The sequence below is a fragment of the Myiozetetes cayanensis genome, unplaced genomic scaffold, assembly GCF_022539395.1.
Source record: "Myiozetetes cayanensis isolate MyiCay16 unplaced genomic scaffold, myiCay2020 scf2-11, whole genome shotgun sequence".
Classification (NCBI taxonomy): domain Eukaryota; kingdom Metazoa; phylum Chordata; class Aves; order Passeriformes; family Tyrannidae; genus Myiozetetes; species Myiozetetes cayanensis.
Genome location: NW_026087411.1, coordinates 89384462 through 89409155, shown reverse-complemented (window position 1 = coordinate 89409155; position 24694 = coordinate 89384462). Strand labels below are relative to the sequence as shown.

At 36.9% G+C, this 24694-nt stretch overlaps 1 protein-coding gene across 19 annotated transcripts in view; it reads right to left on the bottom strand.

The window, feature by feature from the left end:
• The window catches only part of KHDRBS2 (KH RNA binding domain containing, signal transduction associated 2), a 414928-nt gene that overhangs the window by 277632 nt on the left and 112602 nt on the right, over window positions 1-24694 (bottom strand). For all 19 annotated transcript variants that reach the window (XR_007629070.1, XR_007629056.1, XR_007629062.1 and 16 more), the window contains exon 3: window positions 21752-21868. Coding sequence is in view for 1 of the 19 variants with exons in the window: in XM_050316320.1 (XP_050172277.1) it covers window positions 21752-21868 (117 nt within the window). In the remaining 18 variants the exon portion in view is untranslated. The remainder of the gene's footprint in view (window positions 1-21751; window positions 21869-24694) is intronic.

The window sequence follows — 24694 nt, the reverse complement described above, 5'->3', positions numbered from 1 at the left end:
GCACTGGACATTACAAGTTCTACTCCTTCAGTGATCCAACAGCGCCACCTGGTGACTACAATAGGACACTACAAGTTCTGCACCTTCAGTGATCCAACAGCGCCACCTGGTGAATGGTACAGGACATTACAAATTTTGCATCTCCAGTGACCCGACGGCGCCCCCTGCTGACTGTGGTTGGAACTGCACCAAAGGGTGCAAGAAATTGAACTATTTTCCTTTTGCCGGTTTATCGGTTTTGTTCTTGAAGGGGATTATTGGTGGGTATAGGAGTATTATTTAGTTATTTTACTTGGGTTCCTGTTAATACACACATACCTTTTAATAAAGGGCTGTTATTTTCCCTTTTCCATAATTTGTTTTCCTTCAATCAAAGCCTCTTAATTTTGGATTTATAATTGCTTGGAAAGAGAAGTTTGGGTCTTTTCCTCCTAATCCATCCTCAGCAAAAGACCCTTGTCTCATTTAAACTGGGACATCAGTTAAGAATTTCTTTCTAATATCCAATCTAAACCTACTCTCTTTTAGTTGAAAGCCATTTTCCTTGTCCTATCACTACACAGCCTTCCAAGAAGTCCCTCTAGCTTCTTCACAGGTAATCATTATGCATGATGAAGCCCTGTTTTCCTGGGGACGACTGAACACCTGCCTGTCCATGGGTGAATTAATTCCTTAGTTTGCTTTGCTTTGCTTGAATGTGCAGCTTTTGCTTTACTTGTCAAACTGTCTTTATCTCAAATCCACAAGTTTTCTCATTTTTACCCTTCCAATTCTCTCCCCCATCCTAACCAGTCCAGGAGTGAGTGAGTGGCTGAGTGGTGCTGAGTTGTTGGCTGGGGTTAAACCACAACACTTTTTAAATAAATATCTAGCCTATCTTTCCCCAGCACCCTGCCTTGTACTCTGCTTCTCTAAATCCATGTGTTCTCATAGAGATGTCAAAACTCCAAGTTCCCCTAAACTCTGATGGAGTGCCATCAGCTTTCCGGAAATTTAGTGAACAATAGTCCATGGTCATTAACTCTTCACTGTTTAAGTTAAGTTCTAATCACTTATTTTTAAAAGGCAAACCCCTCTTTTAAAATCAGGCAAGTATTTTTATTGTACTCATTTCAAGGCTTATGAACCCCTATTTTTCATATACCATACTTTAAAATGTAGCATAAAACATTACAGAAAATGCAAGGGAAAAAAAGAATAGGTACAGCATTGCAATGGGCAATGTGCCTGCTGGATGATTTGTGGGATGGAAGGGGATGACAGGGCTAATGTACACCTGGCAGATTTGCATTAGAAGAAAATCAATGACCAGGTGCAAAAACAAAAGAACAGGATCTTCTGACCTAATCATGCCTGTTGTTTGAGAGGATATTTCTCTCTCTTGTAATAAAGTTATCCCTTTATTACAACACATTTCAAACCACAAGAAAAGGAGGGTCAGGAGAACAGGTCCAAGTCTTTCCTATGACACACCATAGTTGCAAAGATGTGGTATGTCAGACCATTTCCAGTATAAATACCGGATATCATGGCATGAAAATTTTCCTCAGAGAGAAATACATTTCAGTATATACCAACAAGCATTAAAAATCTCTTTCACCACCTCCTATTTAAAGGGAATAGCAAAAAGCAGTAAGCATGATTATTCAGATGAGTACTCCAACTTACTGAAAAAAAAAAATGTTTTTATCTGTACAACTCAGACTGGAAAGACAGTATAATATCTGATGCATGCTCGAGGAGAAGAACTGTCCAAAACTAAAGCAAGCAGAAAAATGTTTAATTCACAAGAATAGTTTATCAGCCATGCTCCCAAGCAGGTGTCATGAAGATTTTCCTGACTACAGTTCCTGAGGACATTCTTTGTTAGTTCTTTACAGTTATTCCATGTAGGTAAAAATAAATTAATTAAGCATTCTGTAATAACTTAAAAGTTTCTAGAATGAGCGTGTGGCCAGGAACCAGTAAATGCTTTCTGTCTGTTGAGAAACTGAAACTCAAAATATGGAAGTGCACATCCATGGGATAGGCTCATGTCAGAAAACACTTCTGACAGGGCTCTGATGTTTATTTGAATATGTATATTTATACATAAACATACATGTTTACATATATATTGTATACAAGATACAAATACGTATATTTGTGTATATGGAACAGTGCCTCATACCTATCGAATCTGATCACTTCAAGCCATACTCTACCACTTCATCTTTCTAGGATTTCCAGAGTTTTCCAGTGGGACTTTTATGGCACTGCAGATTGTTAGGAGGCTGCAGGCAACTGTCAAGACTGACTTCCCCCTCCTCACCAAGAAGCTAGTGTCACTCTGTACCTCCTTCCTTAAGCACCAAATTGTTGGAGGAAAATCTGGATTCTCGTATGGAATATTACACTTTAAAAGGCAATTTTATTTGCATCTACTTCCTCAATGAAAGTACAAACTCTGTGAACTGTGTAGAGCCATGTCTTCTTACATGTGTTCTGGAAGACGACCTCCTCGGGCCAGGGAGAGGGCAGGTGGCACAAGAATGATGCAGCAGTTGCTGCCAATCCCTAGTGACTGCTGTGTCTGCTTTAACTGACATCACAGGTACCTATGCTGGGGTTTGGTAATGTGAATACTGTGTGTATGTGAGAAAACACCGAGCCGTGCTTCCTAACATCGGCTGCGCTATCCACAGCACCCTCTTCATGGCATTTGCTCTGGAAATCAAGACTGACACAGCTTGTGAGAACTTGGCACCATGCCTGCTCTTCTAAGCCCCAGGCTGCCAAAGCCCAGTGATCAGAGAAGAGAAAAGGGCTTTCAAGCACAACAAGAAAGGACACAGCAAGTAAGACAACTGCTGTGTACACAGAGCAATGCTGGTGGCCTGAAATGAATACTGTTGGTAAATAAAGCTCAGTCTGGAAGACTGAGAAGTTCAGTCTAGGGGCAAAACTGGGGACTGAAAACACTGTGAAACTGCTGAACCATATATTAAAGCAACTCTGTTTAAACATCTAGACATGATGAAACTGCCATTCATAGTAGATATCAGAAGTACAAGAATGATTTAGAAATTCCTGAGTCAGAACATTGTATGGAACAAAGCTATGTCCAGGAGAGAGTAACTGAGGAAAAAAATTGAAGAAATTAAAAAGGATTTAAGAAATTAATGGTAGGTCATAGGAGTAACATTAACTCCCTCAATTTTGATAAAATACTTAGTCCACAGTCCTGCCCATATGCCAAAATCCATACTACAGGTAATTATCCAGGCAGTATGAGGCATGTAACATGAAGTGTGCCAGGACACACCAATGGATATGCAAAGTTTAACAAAGATAAAAGGTGGGATGGAAATGTGTGGGAGGCTAAGGTCAAACACAGTACAGGGCACATGAGATACCCTCAGGCCCTTTAAATGGCACTAGACACTCATGCTTAAGCAAATCAATACTCAACACTGAGCAGACAGTAATTTAGCTTGCCTTAAAACAGACATCTGTATTTTGTCAGATGAAGAGATCATTGCAATCCAGTGACAGTGCTCATTGAATCTCCACCTACTCCAAAAGGAGTTTATGCATCTTTTTTCCATGTAGCCACCTACATTTATGCATCTGAATCAGGAGTTGTATTTATGCACAGCATGAATTTAGATGAGATGGCCAAAATTTAGTTTGGTCAGTGCCAGTGCAGAAGATGGACTGCAGGAGTGAAAGTAGAGCAGGAACTTGATATAAAAAACATTGCCAAGGCTTGCATAGCTTTGGCAGGTAGAGTATTGTTTATTTTTTCCCAAATTATACGTTATTCAATTTCTAATAGACAGTATTGTTTTTCTTGGATGAAATCCACATACATGTACTAGCTCCATTTATTTATCTAAAAATCTGTGTTTTCTGTTGTACCATGTCAGAGATCCCACTGAGTCTATATTAATTAACTTATTTCTTTTTACTGCGGCTAAACATGTTGGTCACTATACTTCCTTTTTTTTTTCAAAAGTTTATCTTGGAAAAACGATATCATTAAAAATAATAATTTTCTATTTTTAGCAACGTCTTTGGTTTCAGAGTTCACATAAAAATTCAAGAGACAATTATATGTTGTTGTGCAAAATATTTTATACATTATTTCAATCTGCATATCCTCTAGGAAAATATCACTTTACATTTCAATATTCTCTTTATATTATGTTGCACAAAATACTTGGTGGTGTCATTTTTACAAAAGCTACTTGACAAGTCTTCCCTATCTGTATGAAAACTAAATCGAAATGCAGTATTTAAGGACTGATCACCTAAACCAATAGTCTGCCAAAAACATGTTTATGAAAAAGCTAGAAAGAATGCTCCAACCACTTTTGAAATTATATTCATACTCATAGAATTCTAGAACAAAACCAAAAAAATAAAGGCCAGAATGTATTTCATTGCATAAGACATTTAAAATTTTAAAAAATACATAATAAGATAATTATGTATAATTATGTAATAACTGCAATGTGACATTTATTATGTTATTTTGCACATGAACATAATTGATAAGAGCCAATTAGCCTACTTTTTTTTAAATGAAAATTTAGAAAACTATAAACAGCAATCAGTATTTAGGAAATATTATTTTTATTCATCTTGGTAGCACTGATCTTAATGTCTGATTAAGATAGGAAAAAACCTGCCTTTTTTTGTACAAAACCCATTTCTTTCTCAGGCTCAGTAAAGAAGTTTTGTACACAGATGACACCATAGCCTGTCAAAAATCAATCCCACTCTCCCTCTTAATGAGATTTTGGTATGCATATGAATACAGTAAAAACTATGTTATGGGACAAAGACTGGGAAAATATTCTGGAAATAATAACAAAAGAATAATGTAATTATGTAAGAATTGTGTGCAGAACTGAAAAAGATACTGCTCATTTTTTTTCTGACAAAAAAATCTGAGACAACAGAGATTTCCTATATCAGGATCTATTTGAGTAGTAAAAGCAGAATGTAAATACATGAAATTTGAGATTTTTTTCTACTCAACACCTTCTAAAGTTACTGAAAAAGCTACCTGACCATATCTGCACTTCATTTAAATATGGGTTCGAATTCAAATTCAAGCTTTATGCTCTTTTTATCCTTCAGGATAGACATAAACATTCAGGCTTGCTGTTGCATGCCCAGGTACTTTTACGCATTTTGAAATTAAATCTGCATTTTTATATAGAATATATATAAAACAGAATAATAGAATGTTTTGGGTTGGAAGGGACCTTCAAAGATCTTCTAGTTTCAACACCTCTGCTATTGGGCAGGGACACCTTCCACTCTATCAGGTTGCTCAAAGCTCTAATGAGCTAAATGAGAAGACTGATCACTCCTGGGCTGGACAGTGGAGAGTAATGGCCTCTCCTGCAGGATATCACAATGAAGGAGTGAGTTCACCTGTGGTGATGTCAATCACAGTGCATGGGGAAAGGTGAAGTTCCCCCGCTTTTATGTCTGAGCTTCCTCAAACTTAAGACATATGCATGTCATTCACAGAATTTAGCACCTCCAAGTCAGGCCCACACCAGGGACTGTAAGGTTTCAAAAAGAACTGCCATCTAAAGGGTTAGAAATTGTCCAGAATAAATAACACAACCTCCCTGAACTTGGAATAAAGTAATAAATAGGCTAGAAATAAAATTCTACATTTAAAAAAACCCTCAACCCCCCAAAAACCCAAACGCTACAAGAACCTCAAAGATCCAACTGACTACAGCAATCCAGACACCAGACATATAAAGTATTAAAAAATAAAAAAATAAAAAATTATTACTGCATGTAGCATTTTTGTTTTTATCCCCTGAGATGCCAGAAGCTGACAGAGTATTTTCTAACATTTTCAATCACTCAGATACCCTCATATCAGTCCAGAAGCACATGCATCTTCTTAATGACATTCAACTGTGGCAAATCCAACATATAATAAATGACTTTTCTACATTTAAAATTAAAATGAGAGCATACATCACAAATTATTCACAGAAATAAAGGGACAAACTATCACAAATATGTCATGGTGTATGGAAGAAGTCCCAGTTTTTCATGCCTCATAATATTTAAGTCTTAATGCAATGACGTTTCCTTGAAGTCTATGAACCCTTTTCTTTAACTTACAGAAAATGAAAGAAATAAATCAAACTCAAGAGATGGAAACCCATTAGAATGGTATCACCCGTCAGAACTTTGTTGCAATTCTTATCTATTCTTAGATTTTCTTTCTGGTATCAGGAATCTCTTCTAATATTTGCCTGCAATACTCTTCCCATACTTTTAACTCGTACATAAAATATATTCCAAACACAAAAAAGAGTTGGGGTTTTTGTTTCTTTTTTTTCCTCATCACATTTCCTGATACAATGCAACAAGAAATCTTTGCACAAATAGCTTAGCAAAATTTAATTAGACATGCTGAATGGAGACACATAACATAAGCTTCTGTGCTAGCTAATGTACTGTGAAGGGTCATTTGATATTGTATTTCGTGGTATGGAGAGAGAACTTCTGTGTGAGGGAAATGAATTCTCTTCAGTTTCTTCACTTATCCAGGAATATTATTTGCTCCTATTTCTCCTCTTACAATTTTATAAAACACTGAATACTATTTCCAGAGCCAGTAAATGACACCAGATGCAATAATAATTCAGTGTAGTATGGTAACTCCTGGCTTTCAGTGCTGTACTATATTATACAAATATATATATAAAAAAAAAAAAAAAAAGGAAAAATTTGCCTTTATTGCTATAAAGTATGAGCAAAATTTATAGTTGAGACATGGAGAAGACCAGTTTGGAAACAAAAGTCCACACAACAAATGACACGGTCTGTGATCTATCATAAGCCCTTTCTCACTGGAGCCCACGTGAAAAATGAAACTTAAGTTTATATAGAAGGGTTTATTCCTGCATTCTTATCTTACACTTGCAAAATACTTTCATCTATTTTTAATTATAGACTATTCCCTTCATTAATAGATTGCCAGGATACATTTGAAATATATTCCTGTATATGTATTAGGACAACGTTCCATACAATCCTGATGTTGAGTAACATCCTTTTCACTACGTTTGAAGTACTTTTGGAACCTTATTTATAAATTGTTCTAGAAATTCTTAACAATAATATACCTCAATGTAATAAATGTAGTGTTTTAATTTAATCATGAATTTGTATTAAAATTATTGTATCTTAATACGTATAATAACACATATGGTATATCTGGCAGACTAAGAAGAAAAGTAATAAATAGTAAACCCTAAAGAAAAAAAAGATTAGCAGTTACTGTAGCACTTACTCATACAGCTACTGTATGAGAACCTCACTAAAAAAACCCCCATATTTTATTAATTCACCACATTTTTAAAATTTTATTAAAAGAACATATAATATTATACATATATAATATATGAAGAATATATAATAGTAATATTTCACCTACAAGCTTCAAAATAGGAAGCAGTGATAGTTGCCTGCATCATGGGAGGAGAAAGCAAATCTGCAGATTCAATATATTGCTCTGCTTATGTAATAAGAAAAATGAGAGAGAAGGTGGCAGAAAACAGACAAAACTAAAGGTAGCTATTTTCAGTACTGGAATTGTAAAAGATGGAGGATCATATCATAGATTCATAGAATGGAGTGGGCAGAAAGGGACCTTAAAATCACTTAGTTCCAAACCTCCTCATGGGCAGGGACACCTTCCACTGGACCAGGTTGCTCAAAGACCCATCCAACTCGGCCTTGAATACCTCTAGGGATGGGGCATCCACAACTTCTCAAAGCAACCTGTTCCAGTGCCTCACCACCCTCACAGTAAAGATCTTTTTCTTAACACTTAATCTAAAGCTACTCTCTTTCAGTTTGAAGCTATTCCTCCTTGTCCTGTCACTACATGCTCTTGTAAATAGTCCCTCTCCATTTTTCTCCATCTCCATCCCTTCAGGTACTGGAAGGCTGCAATTAGGTCTTCATCAAAAATTATCCAGGGTCTGGATCATGAAGGGGACAAGAAAAAGATTTTCATTCAGAATTTTAATATCATATTATTTTTTACCACACACTTTTTGGCACCGTGACTGGGCCTCCTACTTACAACTAGTCTAAAAAAAAAAAGCTTCCTGTATTTAATTGGGTGATGATTGCAAGGGATTAATTTCTGTAGAGCATGTTTTAGCAACTGCAGCTGAATCTTCAAAAGAAAAACTAAAATATTAATTCTGTTTGCAACAGTTGACACTAAGGGTCTGTCCTTGAAATGGTAAAACAGAATTAATAATTTATTGTCAAACTATTCACAAGTACACATTTGCTACATCAATTTAAAGAAATATGAAACATAATTTTTGGACTTCCATCTGTACCTGTGGATCAAGTCTCTTAAGCTGGAGACTCAATATAACCAGTGCTACACTACAGTTGAGACAGTTATATGCATGTTTAATTATATTTTTAATTAAGGGAGTAAGGCTTGCTGGTCATTCTCTGTATCTCCCTATTCTATAAACAGACCTCTGGAGAAGGATTAACAACATAATACAAAGGAAACATCCTTTTTCTTTCTCTCTCCTGCCTGATAAAGAGCATTTAGTAACAGACTTTTTTAATATAAGAGGAGATGAAGCACAACTTGTAGCTGAACAGAAGAATGGAGAAGTCTTTATTTATTTTTTTCACCTCACTTCATAAAAATTACTCTTAAGTGAATTCTTTAGAGTTCAGAGATACCCCCCTAAATCATTCATCTGTTGGAGCACTGAACAACAAACATACAACACGGATCTACTGACTTAGCAGAGTTTGTAAGCACAGGAAGGGAAGATTTGCCTCTAAGGCCTAAATTCAGCAAAGCATTTGTACATTCATAAGCTAAAAAAACTCCAACTATGTTCCTATGTCTTCTAAACACGGTTTTTGAGATCAAGATCCAGTAAGTGCCAAGGTTACTTCTAAAGACTTGGTTTCAATGAAACTTCTCAGAACGTGTGAAAGGCAAAACTGACAGAAGGCAGGGATTAGGGTAAGGCTTTGTGTGTAATAATAATGGCCAGTCTTCGCGAGCGAAGATCCGGGGAAGGTCTTTCCACCTTCCAGCCTGCGCATTGGATTTTTTAGGTGAGACACAGTGTGCGCGGAACTGAGCCCACCCTTTAATCCTAAGGTTCATCTGCCGGGGCCAAGCGAGCTTGGACGGTGGCAGCGAGGTCCATAGGACGTAGGTGGGTTGCCTTTAAGGGCTAACGAGCCCCACCTGCCCGGGAGTGGCCCTGACCGGGAATCGAACCCGGGTCTCCGCGGTGATAGCGCGGCGCCTTTACCACTGGACCACCAGGGGCTCCGCTTTGTGTGTATTTTAATCACTAATCACTGTCCCCCCGACCTCCTTCACAAATTCTGCAAAAATAAAAATTCATTCTATTTTGGATTATAAATGGATTTGATCTGATTCAAAACAATGAAACATCTGAGTGCATAATTAGGTAAATTGTTATAAAAGTGAAAAGAAAGGTAAAAGAGCCTGAAAGCCTTGAGCACATCCACAGATGCCCTTAGGTATGGGGTGTATTCTATAGGGATAACAGCTCACTTATCTGAACTCAGAAAACTTTGAATTTAGTGCAATAATATGCAGTGCTTGTAAACAGATTTATAATTATCAACATATTAATTCTCTGTAGATGCCCCTAAATTAGATAGATGAAAGCCTATCCTTTATGGTGTGGAAAGTAAGAATTTAGAAAATAAAGCCAAAGACATACAGTAGTGGAAACTAAACAAAAAATTTATATTCGCACAGATTCCAAATGTCAGTTCCACAGCGGATTGAATTCATGTTCACCTCCAACCAACATAACAGAAACACAAAAATAAGGAAAATTTCAGTAATATCACTTGCAATGCTAATATCATGCCTTTACCTTTCACTGCATATTCAAAATCATAACTGTCCAGAGCTGCACACATGCCTTACTTTAGTTAAGTTTGATAAAACAGAAACGTATCTCACGCTCAAGTCTTCTTGGAGAGGAGCTTGATAGAGAATATTTCTCTGTCAGAGAATAACTTTTTTTTCATAGAAGATGAAAGGAAGATGGAGTGGGTTTTTTTGTAATACATGGCTATAAGCTCAAATTTAATCTGTACAGATTTCCTTAAAGCTGTTACTGAGAAGCCACAAATTTCTGTGGATTGCATAACAACTGTACTGTGATGAAGTTATATCTCTAAAGTCATATTGATGTTGGGTAGATAAATGAAAAAGGAATGCTACACTACGACAGTTATCAATCTGAAAAATGATCCAGATAGTAATCAATGTCTCTGAATAAGAGAACATTAATCCCTGATGGAGATATTACAAATAAAATAATATCTAACTTAGCTATCTAAATTCCACTCAACATCTTCTCCTATTATGTTTCTTGTGGAATTGAATTTCAGTGGACTCCAAAGAGCTATTGCTCCAAGTCTGATTTTTTTTTCATTATTCTATTTAATTGTGTGCACTGTAATTTAATTTATTGTAATGCTGCCTCTATTGTGGCAATGCAAAATTCCTTGTAACAGTAGACCATTAAAGTATATTAAAAGTATTTATCATGATCCTCAAGAGTACAGATAACATTATGCATGGAAAACCGGGATTTAATGTAATTGCTACAAATAATTCAAAGCAGTTCTTTGTGCATTTATCTATCTATAAAACAGAAAGAACAATAATCATAAAACAAAACTCCGCAAGATCAAACCTGGTCTTTATGAAGCTGCATGTACATAAATAAAATACTTTGGAATATAAATCCCTGTTCTGAAAAAAGTACAGAGGGGAAAAAACATCAGCGTGAAAAGATACACAGTTTCCTGAATTGCTGTAAGCAACTGAGTTAATTTACTTAAAACTTCGTTGTCTCTCTTTATCTTGCCCTCTCTCACACAGGAATGAGCTGCTTTTTTTCTTTCTATGTTTATTAAAAAAAACCCAAAACAATAAAATAAACTTATTGCCTGTTCCATGGACAGTGACATCACCGTCAGGACTCGCCTATGCCATTCAGGATTGCAAATTCCATGTGCAGGAGAGGGAGATCTCCCAGTTGGGTGCACGGTCACACAACCAAACCTGGGAGGAGGTGAGGCACTGGAGTACCCCCATGGACAGTGGTAGCAACACAACAGTGCCAACAAGCACCAAATGGTTCTCTGGCCAATATGAGTGAGCTGAAATCAGGAGTTTGGCACAGGTCTGGATATGAAACTCAGGCTTTTGGGCATCAAATCAGCACCATTACAGACAGAGGTGAGGCTGCAGCTGAGTTACTTGGCAACTTGTTTCTAATGCATAATACATGTGTACACAGCTTTGCTTACTTTGCTGGGATATTTAGAAAACCTTATGATGTTCAACAAACAAAAAATTTAAACTGTTTTCAGGTCAAAAAATTACTAAACACTTATAAGTTGGCAAAACAGAAAGCATGTAAACTTTCACTACTTCAAATAATATAATGGCCAGTCTTCGTGAGCGAAGATCCGGGGAAGGTCTTTACACCTTCCAGCCTGCGCATTGGATTTTTTAGGTGAGACACAGTGTGCGCGGAACTGAGCCCACCCTTTAATCCTAAGGTTCATCTGCCGGGGCCAAGCGAGCTTGGACGGTGGCAGCGAGGTCCTCAGGACGTAGGTGGGTTGCCTTTAAGGGCTAACGAGCCCCACCTGCCCGGGAGTGGCCCTGACCGGGAATCGAACCCGGGCCTTGGTGGTGACAGTGCCGCGCCCTTACCACTAGACCACCAGGGGCTCCGACTACTTCAAATACTGTGTATTTTTTTCACTAAGGGCCATCTTTACCCTTTCCACATTCCTCTCTTGCCACTTCTTTGCCTTGCCTCCTTTTAAGTTCCATGGTCCTCTATCACTTTCAACTCAAAAAAAAAATAAGCCCAAAGCACTATCTCAACATTTTGCACCTTGGAAGCAGTCGACTTTAGTAGAAAGAGAAGAATGTGTCTCATCTTTTTAAATCCAGCAGTGTAAGTCTTACAAATATCCTGTCAGAGCTATGAAATACATAAATTTGTTTTAACATGACATTTAGAGGAGGAGATGAAGACTTTTAGTATCATCACTGTGTTGCATCAGTAATAAACAGCATCTGCTTGGGGTCTGATGTAATTCTTCTGTGAGGACAAAGCAGTTTTCTTAACTATCAGCTTCAGAGTACAAAGGTTTTAAAAGAGAGTTAAACTGCCCTCCTGGTTGTTCTGTTTTGAAAATGCCACCACTAATTACATGGAAGCATCATATCACTCCATGAATTGCGTTAGCAGGTGTCGTGGTTTAAACTAAATATTTAAAGTGATATATCTTGTTGAATCTCTGCAACCATTCTAGCATCTCACTCTTCAGACTGGAGCTCTAGTCTGAAAATTAATAGGGAAATATTTGGAGATTGCACTTGAATTTCATTTGTTCACTCAGCTAAATACTAAGAGTGATTTATTCCTTGCACTGGTCATTAGCAAAGCTGCCCCTCGCTTCAGCAGAAACAGACATCCCTAGTCACCGTGTAGGAGACAACAGAAGGAACCAGCTAATATAGAGAGATTTATGCTCAACCATGAATTACATCTGTATCTCACATACAAACATCTTTTTCTCTCTCTCCACATATACATATAGATAACAAAGATTTCAAAGATATTCCCCCAAGCCTAACTCCTCTAAGCAAGGTCAGACTGGTTAAGCCATCCAACCACAACAAAGGAGACCTGTCCTTAACCTAAGAGAAACTGCATAAAAGACTGTTTTCTCTGCAACAAGATGGACTACGTACTTAAACAAATTCTAAAATTTGGAGAGGGAATTCAGAGAAAGCATCTTAAAACTTTGACATAAATATAACAAACCACCTCCAGAAGGAAAAATCCATACAGCTAAGAGACAAAGAAATTTGATGGAAATGGAAACAAATGGACTTCTCCAAAATTTTGTAGCACAAACTGAAAAAGCCAGGGGCTAATCTGTTGCAGATCATTTGAAACTGTATAAATTGAAGGATAACAGGCTCTTTCTAGCCAGGTTATAAACCCAAAGTTACTGGGAGATAGCCTGTTAAGACAGATAAGTTTTCTGATAGATAACAGGACTATCTATCAGAAGGCATCTCCTGGATTAGGTATGCAGACAGGACCATCTGAATACCAGGAAGGGTAGAATTTATCCCAGTGGGGCCACTTAACTCTGTTTTGGCTCAATGGCCTCATATTTTTGAGCTTGATTCAACTTCAGCCACCAACTCAGACAGGTAGGTAATTAATGGAACCTGCAAAAACTATGAAACAAAAGACATTTCTGTCTGCCAGCAATATGGTGCCAGAAATCATCTTGGGAAAGACTACATTCCCATAGAGAACAAAGACGAAAGGGGGATAAAAAACAAAATATGCAGGGATATGACCAAAAATGAAGAGCTTTATGACTCCCTCAATGAGAAAGATGCTCACTGAATAAGCACATTCTTTTTGTGCCAGAGGGAAGATATATGACTGAAAGCACTCAGTCTACTGTGATATTAAAATACAAAAATTTAGTTAAAAGGATGCAGCTGGGAAGCAGAGACGATGACTCCTTTTTTTTCTTAGGTGCTGCACTCTGGGTAGCATGAAGTATTTCAGAAGGAAAGAGAAGGAAACAGCCTTCTGGAAACAAGTTAATTTGCACAGATCTGAAGAGCTGATGAAACATAAGAGAGGCTGGGTCAGACAATGTGTAGACCTGATGAGACATCTAGGAGAAGCAATGAAAACATTTTTCATGAAAGTCTCATCCATGTGAGTTTTCTCACATGATTCTATAGGCACCTGTTAGGTTTAGATGGAAAAATAATTTCAAGATAAAGAAAGAAAAAATACTAAGAAACAAAAAAAGTATGTGCTGAGAAGGTGGCACATAAAAGCTTCCCAAGGACTGATAAACCCTGGAGACTACTGGTCCTGGTGAACCAGCACACACTGATGCCCACATGGGTTCATAACTCAGCCCATCTCCAAGGCAACTGCTATATGCAGATGAAGGCTACGGGGTCACATATGCCTTTGATGAAATAAAGGACCCGCTGACAGACTTTCTGAACACCTATCATTGACCTGCCAGTATTTCCCTCTATTTTCTGAATATATAGTTGGAATTGTCCTCCCAAATGTTGCTCTAACCATGTTATCAGGAGAGTACAATTTAGATTTTAGACTGAGTAAGTGCATGTATTGTAAGAAGTTATCTGCTATTAGCAAAACCTTTAAAACAGTAATACTTAATAGAATTTGTAAAAGTTTATAGAACAGAAGCTATTCTAGGAAATATTGCTTGTGATCTGTACCTACCTCAAACTGCCTCCAACATCAGTGCAAAAAGGACTTTACAACTCACTAGAGGTGATACCCAGAGGTACTTTGCAAATAAACTGGGGTTGTTGAGCAGCCAAAAGCTCCCAGATTATGAGTAACACAGGAGGAAACAGTGATAAAGACGATCTCTTCTTTTAATCTGTGCCTGCCAGCAGATTTATGCTTTCAGGGTATAAAAAGAAAGTATTTTCTTTGGAATGGTTTTTCAGGTTCAACCTAGCTTTAGAGTATGAAAGCCTTTGGTACCTTTTGACATGCTCACCTAAAGGAAAATCTCAGAGAATGCAGACTGCAGTAGAATTTTGCAAATGATCCTTGAAAGATTTCAGTTTCAAAATATGGGTCGCTCTGCTTTTATTTTTTCTCCTTTTCCTTGCATTTTCACAGCAGTTCCTATCAGGAAGCTGGAGAGATTGAGGAAGGGGAAAAAAATGTGTTGCAGCAGAAGCAGCGTGCAGCTCTAACTTCTGCTGATATCTTGAAGGTGTGCTGAGGGCCTAATCCTGCTCTTGGTCAAAAACCTCTTTGTGGGCTGAAATGGCTGTAAGCTGTTACAGGAAAATTTAACACAAAAAGATGAAATAGGTGAGCACCAATTAATGATCTAAAACTAGCTATTGATGCTTCTGGATGCTACTTTTCTAAATGTAATGCTGCACATTGCTTTATCTTTCCCTTAGAGATTTTACAACTGAAGACGATAAAGGAGTTCAACAGAACAGAAAGAGAAACATTAACATTTCAGGGATTTTGCATAAAGTCCAAATCAAAATTTCCAGCAGGTTAGAAGTAAACCTACAGGTTCTGTTTTAAACTAAAATGGACTTTTTATAGGAATTGCCAAATTTGTATCTCCAACTATAAGAGCTGAAAACTCATGGCAACACAATGGGCTAAACCACCATTGCCATAAGCCAGAGCAAGCAACCTTACAAGCATGACTGGAGTGGCATCAGTGTAAAATCTGATGCAACAGACAACTAGGTGATTTTTGGTTGGAGCTTTTTTTTAAAAAATCTTTCTAAACTTTTTTGTAATTTCTTATTCTTGTTGAGAATGCTGACACTCTCACTTGGAAAAAAAGTTATGTAACCATACTGCATGGGCTTAAATGTTGTAACATGCAATGACACAAAGGGTTTTAAAACTCTGGACACTAAAGGTCCATGATCAAGTAAAGCAATAGGATTGGGATTCTCTGCATGCTGATTTCAGATGTTTTTAGTTGCAAACAAGTCCTTAACACCTGGTATTTTTTAAAAAGAAAAGGTAATGCAACAAGTTCTGTTTAACGGGACAAGCTGCTGTCCAGTGGCAGTAGTCTTTCTTTGGAAAGTACTTAATTCACAGATTAATGAAAGGCAGATAGTTCAACTGCAATTTACTCTTCTGTGATGGAACATACTTTCCTTAATAACTTGTCTTAACATCAAGTGAAACTTGAAGAAGAAGAAAGAAGTTCACTCAGCTGATAAACACAATCACAGACAAGTAGTTAACATGATTTTTCAAAGTTTCAGTGCAAGTTTGTTCTCTAATTTTCCATGTTTTATAGAAAAGCAACAGGAATCTTTAGTAACAGCAACCTTCCAATAGCCAGGACAAAAGACATAAGTGGAAGTTTAAGCAATGAGAGAAATGGGTAATAAACAGAAAGTGTGTTAAAAAGGAATTGGTGTTGACAGGATTTCTCTAGGGAAAAAGGCTTTAAATTGGGATGGCAACTATACATCAGTATTCAGAAGATTGAATGCAAGCACTATGACTTACATTTTCCTTAATGTGTGGTTGACGGTACACGATGTTTTAGTTTTCTTTTGTCTAATATATAACCTTGTTACCAGGACATACATTAATTTCCAAATCCTGCTTTATGTATACACAAAATGTGGTTCAAAAATATGTTTGGAGTGTGTGTGACTTCTGCAAAGACAATGCGAGCCTCTTCAGTTTAAATAACTTATCTATCTTGCAAGTGTCTTGCAGGTGATGAACAATGAGCTTTCAGGAAAAGATAAACAAGTTAAAAATCCGTTCTTCATTTTTTTAACATAATGTAAAGTAATCAGAAATCTTTTTCTGGGTAACAAAATGTTCTCAAATCAAAATCAAAACATTCTATTGTTCTTACATTATTCTGCTCTCTCAAACTTAATCACCCAGGTTAATTTTTAAATAAAATTGTTAGTTTAAAAAAAAAAGCACAAACATTTTACCCTAAAAATTTTCAGCTACAACACTTGAACATATTCAACATTTCTCTCACAACTGTTCTTTCTTTACAAATTTTGAAGCCTCCAAATACCTCTTTACTATATAATTTTGTGTTCACTGGAAAATTTCTATCATCTTTTACTTTGAATGTTCTCACCATAAAGTTACACATGCAATGGGAAAGACAGAAGACAAAAGATAAAATTCTGTACAAGGAAGAGTTTTTCTTCTGTGAAAGAACAACACATTTTTGCTGATTCTATGCCTCATTCACCATTTCAGTTATTATTCTGGGATCAAGGCCTTCATTTGCCTTCTTTTACCAGTACTATCCATACCAATAATCAGTGGTATAATGATACATAGAGGCATTCCAGGTAAGCCTCACCGTATACTGTCTCATCTACTCTGGATAGTTCACCCCTGGAAAAAAACTGTAACAAAAAGTGAGGATGTCACATTGCAGGCAAACACCATGGCTGGACTACGGTTAATGCTGCTGATCTGTTCTCACATGTTATTAACGGGTGAGGTCCCAGTGCCCCTTAGAGCAGTATTTTCTGACTAGTCACTAGAGGGTTCTCAGAGAAACATGGAAGAGGGGGAGTATGTTTTTGACTCTTCCTATGATACTCTTCCCAAGCTCCAGCAATCTTCAGTCATGCAGCTCTTAAAAGCAGTTCTAATGACACCAGTGTGGTATTTTATCTCTGGCCCTAAATGTTCTTGGTTTTCCTATTAAAATTTTCATTTCACTCCTATCTGCATGAAATCATTGCCATTTTGCTTTCTCAGATATGATGTTCTGAAGTTCCAATACCCATGAACATCAAATTATGTATACTAAGTAAAAAAATACAGCTCAGATAAATAATCAAAAACTAGGGATTATGGAGAAATGGTGCAAGCCCCAAGACTCTGTTATCTTCTATGAAACTGGCAGGTAACTAGCTAAAAAAGTGTAAGTGTTTAAGAAACATTACTACATATTTTTCTGATTCTTTTAAAGAGGACTCATGCTCTTGCCGCTATAATACACGTAACAAAAAGCTATTCCAGACACTGCATGCATCTTATTTTTTTTAATGGCACAGTGAAAAGCATTCATTGCATGGCTGAAAAGGAGAAAATCTGCATCTATGTATGAAAGCAATCAATTCATTCCATCTGTAATGAGGTTTCTCCTGTCACTTCAGTTTGATTGTTTAACTTTACAATCACCTCCCATGCTGTTTGCAAAAAGAAAAAAGAAGAAAAAAGAAATAGAAAAGAACCAAAAGCTAAGCAAATCAACATGACTATGTTCAATCTCATCACTACCTGTTCTGAAAAATGTATTTGCATATTTATAATACTATATTACTACAGAGATGACAACCTTTAGTGGCAGCATATAAACCAGCAAGACACTGAGAGCTCAACTTTTTCCAGAAACACACTAGAAAATGGTTGTGCCCTCACACTGGGTACAATTCTCAGTGGTCATGGCTATGCTCAATACGTTGCACAGTACCTTCTCTATGATTTAAAAATACAGGGTAGTTCTTCAGCTAATAAAGACTTCAAGTATTAGCTACATTTTCGCATGCCAAACCAAGAGTAAGAAGTATTTAAAAGGCAGCAGCATCATCTGCTATGCCTATTGGATGGACTTGCACGTTTCATGACAGTGCTTGTTTTTCCTATCAGAATACTGTGTAGGATCTTTCTCCTGTTACGGAACACTAAATTTCTGTTGAGCCAGTGGTATTAACTTCAGCACAGAGATTTAAGTACTCACATTAGCCACTCTGGAAGAATCATGAGTTTTCCTTATACCCCAGATAACATTGTGCAGAACTGATGCAGTTATACTTTAGCATCTCTCCAATAATTTCTAACACAAATTTCTGTGACACGTACATTAGCTCTGTGGTATGTTGTGCAGAATTGGAGCTGTTCATAATATACATTTTAAGTAAGTTGCATTGCCTGTTCAAATCAATCTATCCTGTTCCCACGCTGTAAGCACAGTGGATACTCAGAAATCTCAAGTCACTCAACAAACATTCCCTGTGGCTCTGGAAGGAACAGCCTAAATACTTTAGTCTCTAAAATTTACCCATAGATTTCTTTAAAAAAAGATAAATTCTTAAAAGCAGATATATCTCCCTTGACAGAGTCAGCTTCCCAGACCAGGAGACTGCTCCTTCATAAGACAAAAATTACTGACTATGGCCAGAGTGGTTCACTGTTGAGCCAAGCACTTCCCTATTGTCATTTTGGCACTGAAAAACCTCGGATCAGTGGATGGGTTCTTTTTGAACACTTAAGCTCCTAGGGACTGAGGGCATAAATGTATTTAGTACTTTCCAGCAGAAATTCTGTTTCTGCTGTTCTGATGCAGCTCAGCATCCAGTTGCACTGGACTGGAGTAGAAAAGCACATATGCTTGTAGTTTGTCTAGGAACTATTATGGTTCAGCTTGAAGGAAATTCTAGTTTACAGAGAGAAATGACAGAGATTTTTCTTGAATATTCCTCCCAAAAGAAGATTAATCAGTCAATATACATAAGCTGATTTCTCATACGGTACAAAATAACCACAAAAAGCCTCCAGACTGCAGTAATTTGTATTTAAATCAGTAGAAAAGTACTGCATAAATGAGACTAGTTGGCTTGTTTTATGACAAGAAAACCATTTTAACCAGAGCAAGTTGTATTTTGCTTAGCAATGTAGCAACTCACACCATTACTTATGCTCACAGTCAAACTTATTTTCTCTACGTTTCACCAGTATCTCAAATTAGAACAGCCTCTCTGAAAGGGTAATTGTAATTATTACCCATCCCAAGATCATTCTCACACTCTTTTGCTTAGAACTGGTAACAATGATGTACACAGATCAGATAATTCCTATCTCATTGTAATTGCACAGGGATTCTGTTTTCTTTTGAGTCAGTAATGTCTAAATTGGATTAAGATAAGTCACTTATAAGCCCTTCTCTATAAAAGTTGTTTTCATGACTGCTATATTTAATGCCATTTTACCCTAGAACTTAATTTTTTACACTACTCTCATATGAATGAGTTTCCATGAAGTTCATACTCAACTCCAATTTATTCTTAAGGAATAAATACTCTATGAAGAGTTAAAAAATATACTCTGAATTTGTTTTTGGTGACATGCTCATGAATGAATGTAATAACAGTCACGCTAGAACTTTGCATTATCATGAGATGAAATTCAAATTATATGATCAGAAGAATGACCGATCTCAAAATCAGAAGACTTAATCTACCTAATAATATGTGTTCAAACATCTTTATACTCCTCTGTTTGGCCCACTGATGCTCTTGGCAATAATAATGTGAGTGGGTGGCTGAGAATAGAGCTGGTAGATGTGGTACTGATGCAAATTACTGATACTTAGCAGCACATGCATTCACTTATCCAGGGAAACTTTTTTATGACTCCACAAGTTAGCCAGAAGTAATTAAAATATTTTACTTGTCAGTACCTGAGAAAAAATCGGTAGTATATTCAAGATTTATTATCTTACAACTGCAACTGAATTGTCACTCTGGTCAATGTCACAAAGAAAATTCTGAACAAATGAAATACATTCCATGTGCCTAATTTGTCTGTTTTGTGGATTTTTTTCAATATTGCAATTGGCGACCTCATAATGCCTATGTGACTTCTGATACACATTATCAAGACCAAATAATGCCAACTCTAAAATCCTGATTAGTTTTTCCTTTATTCTGGCATATTATTGCTTTCATTATTTTAGCTACTGAGATGAATGACAGAGGCAACAGACAAGAAACCAAAATACTGCTCAAAATTACTGAAGGCCATATACAGTCAAAATATAGTGAAATTAGCAGTCATTATTTCTGTGTTGACTGCTGTTCTACAGAATGTAAAGGCAGACATTACAATACAAATAGTACTTGTTCTTTGGATCAGAATATATGTGATGTTTCCTTAATGTCCTGGTTTGGGCTAGGATAGTTAATTTTCTTCCTAGAGGCTGGTACCCTGTTGTGTTTGGGATTTAGTAGGAGAGTACTATTGACAACAAACTAATGTTTTGGTTGTTGTTAAGTAGTGCTTAGCCAAGGACTTTTCAGTTTCCCATGTTCTGCCAGCGAGGAGCTGCACAAGAAGCTGGGAGGGAGCACAGTCAGGACCCAAACTGGCCAAAGGGATATTCCATACCACACAACATCATGCTCAGTATATAAATTGGGAGGAGGCAGCTGAAGGGCAACAACACTTACCTGCAAATTATTACTCAGGTGTATTGACCAGGCTGTGATTCCTAAATTTTTTTTGTTTTTTTCTTTTATCTACAGCGTATTTTATTACACATTTAAGCAAAAACCCCACTTTTTTATCTTATTTTAAAACTATGCCCTGGATAAATAGTCAATATTCTTAAAAAATCCCATCTCTAAAGTAACAGAAAAAAAGAGAAAACTTATTTATGTACACCAATATTACAGTAGTAATATATACAAGCTGTACTTTCTCAGGAGAAACAGACTTGTCTCAGAACAAACTGACTTTAAGCTGGTTTCTCTTTTAGGTGAATTATTTAAATAATAAATATAATGGCCAGTCTTCGCGAGCGAAGATCCGGGGAAGGTCTTTCCACCTTCCAGCCTGCGCATTGGATTTTTTAGGTGAGACACAGTGTGCGCGGAACTGAGCCCACCCTTTAATCCTAAGGTTCATCTGCCGGGGCCAAGCGAGCTTGGACAGTGGCAGCGAGGTCCTTAGGACGTAGGTGGGTTGCCTTTAAGGGCTAACGAGCCCCACCTGCCCGGGAGTGGCCCTGACCGGGAATCGAACCCGGGTCTCCGCGGTGATAGCGCGGCGCCTTTACCACTAGACCAACGATGGTAATATAGCAACTGTGGAGGTCTGAGCAAGGTTGGTATAGTAAGAGAAAAATCATATTTAAGCAATCAATGTAACCTGGTAAAAAAAAACTAGCCTTGGAATCAGAGTCCATTATAGGCCTTTTAATGGAGTCTACTAAGTAGACAGGCAACCTAAGTGTAATACCTAAAGCAATGTAAGTTTTAACACTAATTGCAACCAGAATCCAGACACAGTACCTTAGCTTTATCCCTCATGGATCCTTTTCCCAGGATGGACATTTTTGCACCTGTTTCTTCTTGTAACCTCTTTAAAGAGTTTCCTCTTGGTCCAAGCAATTTCCCAACAAAATTGAACTATAAAGCAAATAAGAGAACTCTTTTAGACCAACATGTAATTTTCAAAAAAACGTAATAAATCTTTATAAACAAACTGATTAAAAAAGAAAATTTTACTTTCCTTTAAAAAAATACTTCTACTTAGCTCTGAGCCTAATTCACAGGATATAAGACTGGAGAACCAAGGTATCCTCTCATCTAGTGTGAAACACAGTAAAAGTATTCAAGGTTTATTTGAACCCCAGGAGGCTTCTCTCTAGGACTAATAGGCCAGTGGCTGCTTCGGTTTAGCAACTGCTAAACAAGAAATTTACTCATTACATGGTCTTGGTGAAATTCAGTGAATGCATAAGTTCTTTCCCAAGTCAGCTAGCTTTATTGGTAAGTAACATATTCTGAAAACTTAGGGCTTTACATGGATTTTTAGGAATTGATGCTTCGCACATTGAGTTTAAAATAATAAGCATTGTTTGTGTATCAGTTCAAATATCTGCTTTGCCAGTATCAGAACAAATCACAATCAACAGATCACAGTAGATATTAATGGGTACTTTCTGAGAGGATTTTGTAGAGCACTGAGCTTTGTCTGCCATGCTGCTAATATTCTTAAGCACCACAGACTTGGTGTGACACTTACAACACTGCTTTTTCTGTAGGAAGACATGTCTACATGAAAATCAGAGGACAGGAAAAAAAATAAATGAGGTGTTAATCTTCTGTCAACACAAACTACCAAAAAGGGGTGAGTTTATTCAGTAATTCGTTTATTCTGTAATGAACAGTCTCTTCAGTTCATTATTATTATTTCCAACATCTTTTAAAACTCTTCAGTATGTTGTCTTCGGAAGTTGACTGAGAATCATCAGCACTTGCTTAAGATGTTTCTAAATTATGTTCAAGTCTGAAGACGCAGTATTCTGGTCTGTCAACTTGCACCAAAAAATAAGCCCAGCCAAGGAAGAAGGAGTGTAACTGTATCAGGACTTCCTTGGGTTTTTTTCAGGAAAATAAACATGATAATAAGAAATACAAATCAGGAATATGCTGCTAACCAAAATACTCAAAAATGTCTAAACAGATGCTATATCTTGTTTTGCATTACCTTCTGTTTCAAAAATGAAAAAAAAAGGGAAAATATTCTTGTTTCCACTTTAGCCAGAAGAATGTAACAACATAAAATGCATCAGCTATGTTAGTAACAGCCAAACTCTGAATCACCCCAGATACTCCAAACCCAAAGTTGGCTTTCAGTCCAGTGTCTTAATTACAAATCACTTCCTTCAAATATTGGTTAGACTATCTAATAAGATCATATGTAACCACAGGAAAAACAAATACATAAGGTGAAATCTACCACCACCTAAACCAAAATGACTGATTTCTGCAAGATAACGTGTCTATAGAGGAAGTAGTAAGTGCATGCAAATCCAGTAAGCTTTGAAACTCCAAAACCAGCTTTTCAAACTTGAGTGCTTGTACTTTTTTCCAACTCTACCTGTTGATTTAATAAAAGTTATCAACTATTCAAAATGGGGTAGGATTTAGAGATGATGTGGCTATCAAAGTATCAACAATCCTATGTCTTCAAACTGTAGCTATGTATCTGCCAGGGAAAACTTGGCTTAGAAGAAGTTGTTGGCTTCAAATTGTTTATTAAATTTTGTATGAAAATAAAAGAAAGACTGAGAAAGAAACGTCAAGGACTGAATTTTGACTTTAATACTAGACTGTAGACTTAATCTATTGATAGAAGTAAGATTTCAAAAATTACATATTCCATGTATGTGAAGGTTTACCAGAGATGGTTGAGAGAACAGCAAAGCTTTTGTTCCTCTGTAGGGACTCCCTTACATGCAGAATTGGGGGGTGTCACTTGTTACAACACAAAATCTTTTGTGCCAGTTATACTTCACCAATTAGGCAAGAACCATGTCCTACTGCATCCTTTTAGTGTCTCTTAGTATTAAGAAAAGCTGTCCCTCGAAATCTGAAAGAGCTATAACATTATGTAAGTTTGGAGGAAATTAGGAGGAGGTCAGCCAAAGCTCGACTATGTTTGTTCTCTGAATGGAATAAAACTATTAAAATACACTCTATGAAGATTTATGGTGACCATTTATGTTTAAGTACTTCATAAACTGTCTAATCATTACTTTGACATATTGCTGCAAAGGAGTGGTATGGCCAGCACAAACTATGTTATGTACTAAGTGGATTTTAATCACTTCACAGGAAATAAGTGGCTGGGGATTTTAATTCTATTGATTATACAGCAGACAGCACTCACATTTCATCCACTATCTACAAAACACATATCAGGAAGTGAGCAGTTATTTACAACTGAAAAACTGAATTGCTCTTAGTTTGTTTTTTTTTAAAGTTGAAGAGAAGCCAGGGCACTATAGCAGTCATTCTACTGTTGTGCTTGGTCTTACCAGGGGCCACTGGTTATCCTCAGTAACATCTATAAACACAAAATTCCCCAGACTCTTGAAACTACTGATAGAGCAAATTTGACTTAATAACTTGTGAAAAATTATATCCTTTATATTCACATACTGGTAAAACCAGCCCATAAGAAACAGAAAGTTTTAGTAAACAGCAGAAACTGTAAGAAATTTGAAACACAACTTCATTTCTTTTTTTTAATTAAGATATGTTGGACAAGAACCTGAGTAGAACCAGTTTTACTACTGGAAGTCTTAGGCTCCAGTTAGAGCCACACACAGGCACACACAACCAACAGAGACAGTGAAGGAAAATATGGAAACTCAGGCAGTTTTACTGCATTTAATGATGAGCCTTTCCCACGAACACATTTCTGGTACAGCAGCTGTGACTGCA